Source organism: Vanacampus margaritifer, chromosome 16, assembly GCF_051991255.1.
Source record: "Vanacampus margaritifer isolate UIUO_Vmar chromosome 16, RoL_Vmar_1.0, whole genome shotgun sequence".
In the NCBI taxonomy this organism is placed as follows: Eukaryota; Metazoa; Chordata; class Actinopteri; order Syngnathiformes; family Syngnathidae; genus Vanacampus; species Vanacampus margaritifer.
In genome coordinates this window covers 4,291,214-4,297,243 of record NC_135447.1, presented here as the reverse complement: position 1 = coordinate 4,297,243, position 6,030 = coordinate 4,291,214, and the positions used below count along the sequence as shown (strand labels likewise).

The 6,030-nt window shown below is 39.2% G+C and overlaps 2 protein-coding genes across 2 annotated transcripts in view; both read left to right on the top strand.

The window, feature by feature from the left end:
- Positions 1-596: 596 nt before the first annotated feature.
- sod1 (superoxide dismutase 1, soluble) lies at positions 597-2,989 on the top strand. The gene is made up of 5 exons (XM_077547246.1): positions 597-759; positions 1,602-1,698; positions 1,794-1,863; positions 2,492-2,609; positions 2,677-2,989. The coding sequence occupies exons 1-5, from the start codon at positions 688-690 to the stop codon at positions 2,782-2,784; spliced, it is 465 nt and encodes a 154-aa protein (XP_077403372.1). The 5' UTR covers positions 597-687; the 3' UTR covers positions 2,785-2,989.
- A 799-nt stretch (positions 2,990-3,788) lies between these two features.
- The window catches only part of LOC144036535 (rho guanine nucleotide exchange factor TIAM1-like), a 55,804-nt gene continuing 53,562 nt past the window's right edge, over positions 3,789-6,030 (top strand). Inside the window, exons 1-2 of the mRNA XM_077547242.1 lie at positions 3,789-4,169; positions 5,575-5,677. The gene's annotated coding sequence lies outside the window, so the exon portion shown is untranslated. The remainder of the gene's footprint in view (positions 4,170-5,574; positions 5,678-6,030) is intronic.

The following is a 6,030-nucleotide window of genomic DNA, read 5'->3' as shown; positions in this document are numbered from 1 at the left end:
AATATGTTTTTCATTCATTTATTTGAATTATGGTCTAGCTTCTTTTTGATTTTATTTTTTAGCTAAAACTTTAAGTTAATCATTTAATTTCATTTTTGGCGAATATTTAAATGAGTTTGTTTGTGACACCTAATTATAATATACCTGTGTATATATATTTTAATCTTTATTAAACTTTTGGGAATCAGTGTGGGCACAATTAAGATATGGGGAAATACAAATAAAACTGTGACAACGTTATAAAATACACATTAAAAATAAAGTCTATCTCTAGCTCATAATTCCCGAAAACCGAATGGTTGTCCCAAAATTGTTTTGCGTTGTTTTGGCTGAGGATAATAGTATTTTATTTAGTAAGCTGACTCACTAACTACACAAAATGTACGATTTGTAAATATGCGTACACATACAATTAAAAAATAACGTACTGTAATTTGGTATCTTTTCAAACACCTGATTATTCACGTACCGTCACCAGCTTCCGGGTAGCGCTTACATAGCCACAAATTCGGCCAATCAGACCTAGGAGTTTTGGCGGTAGACTGCCTCTGATTGGCTGCTTAGAGTACGCCCAATTGAGAGCCGCTGGTAGAAAGCTTGGTTGTCTCAGTCAGTCAGTCTGACTCTGTCACCGACTCCCTTCCCTGCAACCACTCTGAGACGTCAATACTTCAAACTGCAAACAAAATGGTGCTTAAAGCTGTTTGTGTGCTGAAAGGAGCCGGCGAAACCACCGGGACAGTGTATTTCGAGCAGGAGGTAATTCATGTCACAGTTAAATGAAAATAAAAGCGCATTTTGTCGTCTTTAATTTAAGGACGCGGTGCTACTGTGCGCCGGAGCTAGTTAGCTAAGTTCTCCATTTTAACGTCACTTTGTTATTTTTCCACCAACATTATTTTGCTACTTAAATGGTTACATAGCGAACACTTTCTGTCTGATAAAGTCAAAATCTTCTTCCTTAAACCCACTGCTCATTCATTCAATGTTTACTCGACGCTAGCTTGCGAAAAAAAAGTACGTCATTTCCCTACACGTGCAATTATTTTTCAGTCAAACGCTTTAAAGTGAAAGGGTTGGTCATTATTGCAATGTCTGTAGTATTTTAAATAACTAAAGTTTACCAAATCTATTGCGTCATAACCTTTGCATGCCGAGCCCTAAGGAGTAATGATTGACAGGATTCTCCTTGCCTGTTGCACAAGTCGGTCGTTTTTATTTGCGTTTTTGCTTAAAAATGACATAATACCCCCCCCAAAAAATGATAATTTGTCTCATGTTGTGTCAATAAGAACGTTTAAGGTGTGCCCCGCTGAGTACAAGTGCTGAGTCACGGCCAGATATTATCAATCAAACTGCCTTGTTTACAGGCTATCACAGCGAATGGTGAGATGGTCGATAATATTAATTCGATGATTTAGATCTACCGGGATAAGATTGGTACAGTACTTTTTTTGTGTGTAAGCACACCCAAAAAACTAGGACTAAACCTCAGAATTCACCTTTAAATGCTCCTCACTACTAGGAGGTTTTTGTTTGCTGGGGCGAGTTGTCATCTGGTCTTGACAGGTTTTGTATTGGTGCTGTTCTTGACCTGTCAGAGTGAGTCCACCCCTGTGAAGCTGACGGGACAAATCCAAGGCCTCACGCCAGGCGAGCATGGCTTCCACATCCATGCCTTTGGAGACAACACGAATGGTTTGTGATAATGGACAATGGTGCGTGTCGTCCTAATGGGGAAACATCACATGAGGACATGGCTTGTTTTTCTTGGGCTTGTTTTTCTTGGACAGGGTGTGTCAGTGCTGGCCCTCACTTCAACCCGCATGGCAAGAATCACGCCGGTCCGACGGATGCAGACAGGTATGTCTTGTTCACAGTGGTGGGAAAGTAAAGTTGGTGCTAATACTTTTTTGTAGCTGAGCATTTATTTTTCGGACAACTTTATGTTCACTACCTATATTTCTTTACAGTGGGTAGTCATGTTTGGAATAATTACACTTGGGGCTCGGCGATATGGTCCAAAAAATTAAATCTCTTTTTTTCCCCCTGTCATTCAGGACTATTACGATTTTAATCTAATAAACCAACAAACCTTTATTTAAAGGTTTAATTTATCCAACAACAATTCCTGTGCAGAATGTTCACATAACAATGAAGTATAATGATTCTAAATCAGTTTTAACAAACTTAACATTCATAGTTTGCGCTTAAATGCCATATTTAAGTAGTTGGTAGCTATTGCAAACATGTCTTGTAAACAACCCATCTAGCATTCTGCCATTTGAGCAAAATTATAACTCAGAAAAACATTTAATAATCCAGAGGACAAAATTCGATTTCACGGTTTAGCAAATTTTCAACAATTCAATTTTTAAAATGACGATGTATCGAATTAATTCGATTTGTTGCCCAGCCCTTATTACACCATCTGCAGTTTGCTTTGTCAATCAGTGGTTCACTGAGTTTTGTCTTGAAAACGCTTGAGCAGGCATGTCGGCGACCTGGGCAACGTGACAGCGGGTGACGATAAGGTGGCCAAAATCAACATCACAGACAGCGTCATCTCCCTCACCGGCCAATACTCAATCATTGGTAGAACTATGGTGGTACGTCATTTTACCTTCTTTGCTCTTCCATAGAACTTGAGTTTGCAGTAAATGTCCTGCGTTTCAGATCCACGAGAAGGCTGACGACTTGGGCAAAGGCGGCAACGATGAGAGTTTAAAGACTGGAAACGCCGGCGGCCGTCTGGCTTGCGGCGTCATCGGTATCACCCAGTAAAAAAAATGCCACGCTGGAAGCTTAAAGACCAACTCGGCTACTCGGTGTGATTGTGATTGTTTTTGTTTTGTTGACCGTTTAATGAGCCAGCGTTCATGCTATTCTTAAAGCGCTTGTTTGTCTGCTTGGACCCTCAAAAGACGTGACTTTGTGCACAAGTTGTAAACTGACAGACAACAAATATTCAATAAAGAGTTCATCTTCATGCTGTTTGTTTTTGAGAGGTTACAGACTAGTTTTGTCTTTAAGACAAACATGAACACCTTATGTGAATTATTTTTTATTTTTTTACTAGTCTTCCACAAACCATTTATTTCCTACGGAGGTGAGCAAGGTTAAGCATTAAATATAATGCTAATTTAATTCAGTTCGAGCCTTAATTGGTTCCCCACAGAAAGAACCAACAAGTAGTTATCTTGAGTTTCATAGCTTTGGCAATGACACTGTTTTTTTTTTTTTTTTTTGTTTGCTTTGTTTTAATAAACATCAGTAATAGTCATATTTTTGTTGTAGCCTAACCCCCATAAAAAAGGTAGTCGTGACTCTAGTACTTTAGTACCGTAGTTACCTTAGGTTAGCAGCACTGACGCTAAACTCTGCAACGTCGACCTAAGGTAAGGACGAAATAAGCTTTTTTAAATATATATATATATATATATATATATATACTTGTTTTCCGTTTTGTCTTTATTTTTGGTCGTTTACACCACGGAAAACTTCAAACAAAAAAGTTGTTTAGTGGCTAGCAATTATGCTAGCATTACCTGTGAGTCTTTGTGACACAGCAATGCCGCCTTGCAGCCCCAGGTTAGAAAAAAACCCCGGATATTTAAAATTCCGAAAAACGAAAAATTTTGGCAAGCGATGTTAACATCTTCTCATTTTAGTCGTATTCCCTTAAAGAACTTTAATTGTGACACTTCAGTACTTGTTAGATCGTTGGCTAACGTCGACGCTAGCGTTAGCCATAATGCAACAAAGTATGGAAGAAACATAACTGTAGAATATAACATTTTTATATTTAAGGCTTAGCGTAGCTTGATTCGGGGTTTATCCTGGGGTGTCCACCACTGTACTGTATAGTTTTTGTTTGAACAGACTTGAGTGCTTTTCTTGAGTCAGGTTCTCTTTTATTCGACAGCTGAATTGAATTTAACTTTTTTTTTTTTATCTCCTGGTTGGGACTTGGGACATTTTTATTTGGTGACTTCTCCAATTTAAACTTGTTGCATTAGACTGTATCTTCCACTAGATGGCGCTGGTGTTGACCTTCACAGCAGCGAAACGAAGCTTCACTGTTACATCATGGAGAACGTCTCGACTTTTTTTTCTCCCTCTCCTCATCCAAATGCATGAAGCTGTTTGCTTAGCAAGAGAGAGAAACAGTGAGTTCAAATGTCCACACTCACACACACACTCAAATATTTATGACAATTATTCAATGTAAAATATTGATGGCTGTTGCGCATAGATGAAAACATTTCATGAACATCTCACTCTCACAAAGCTGTCAGATGAGAGCGCAGAGCTACTGAAATATGAATACGATTTTATGATTGCATGTTTTGGATGCTGAAATTGGATCTTCTGCTTATTACAGTGAACAGCTGTGCCCTTACACCCCCACACACACTCACACACATGCATAGTTGACTCACTTCTGGATTCGTGTGTATGATTGTTTTTCTGTCCTTTTTTTTACGGGAATTGTCCAGACAAATCTGCTTTCTCTCTGTGTTGGAGACCTTGGAGCATCTTAGGGGACATGCGGGAAGGAATAATTTGACGTCAAATGTGCTACAAAGGAGTACTAGGGCAAGAAAAATCTCCTTAGATTACGAAAATGAAGCCATGTTATGACAAAAGTGTCATACATTTATGAGAAAAATGTTACAAGAGGGAAAAATAATAATAAAACACTAAGGTGGCAATGTGACGAGAATACATAATTCTGAGAGACTTTTTGAAAGGAGGCTTTTTGTATGGCCATTATACTACTCCTTTGTCATTTATTTATACTGATAAAAACAATAGGGCTTCCATTTGTATTCCTTTGAGCTTCCACAATGTCCTGCATTGATACTCATCTTTTACAGTTGAGAAGTGCCTTTCAGCCTGACTGGCAGATGGTAAAAGCTGTTATAAATAGCCTTACATATGGAGGTGATGAATAATGGAGGTTTAAGAGAAAGGCCTCAGGAGGTCTAAAAGGGTTTAATGGAATGTTAAGAAACTGTACGTTATTCCATTATTTGCAGTTGAGGAATCATCCAACTGACCTCCACCATATTAGAGAGAAAGAGGTAAAAGTCACGCTCTGGCCCGATATTCATCACCTGCTTACACACGGAGGTGGTAATGGCAGCTACCTAAATCCCCTCATGCTTGACATGCTTTCATTGTAAAAGTCTGGACGAGAACCAGAGCGGCGGCATTCTTAATGCTGTTCACCTAAAATATGCCTTAAAAGTTACAATCCAGCAGGTGTTTTTAGTAGTACTATTTCCTACTACAAGGATCAAGATTACACTATCTTCCTTCGTCTCTGACCCCAAAACTAAATTCGGAGGCTACTCTGCAGACTGAAGATGTCAGGGGTGAGAGGTCATGAATGGTCCTCAGCAGACAGACTAATTACCAAGACCCTGTGACCTGACCTCTGAACCCTGAGTCGCGTCTCATGTGAAAGTGGAGGTCCAAGACTGCTCCTAATTGCGACCACGACTTGCCTCATCACGTGACTCTCTGCCCTCCATTTCGCTCACGACCTGCTGTTGTTTCCCGCTCCAGGTTGCTCGGCGTGGCCATCACCATGGCGACAGGTGCGGGACGGTTACCCGACGCAGCATTCCGGGGATGCTTCAGATGTCTGACTCCGGCGGGAATTGATCAAGTGAGGGAAATTTGTCAAGCATGCGTGACTTTTCACTGAATGCTCGCACATAAATGGAAAAAAAAAAAACGTGAATACTTGCAACAACAACAAAAAGTGACTGGCAACTTTTATCCCACTAGGAAACAGATAACATGAGCGGGTTCTTTTTCTTTTTGAGTGATATTCGAAAAATTTCAGATTCTTGTGAAACTAAAATGGTAAAAAAAAAAAAGTGTTAGGAGAAGACAACAAATTAAGCAATTTTTGTGTAGTTTGTGTACAAATTTGGAGCAGCACAATTTCAATTGAAGCCAAAATTGTGACATAAAGGACAAAATTATAAAGTGCTTTTTTTTTTTTTTTTTTTTTTT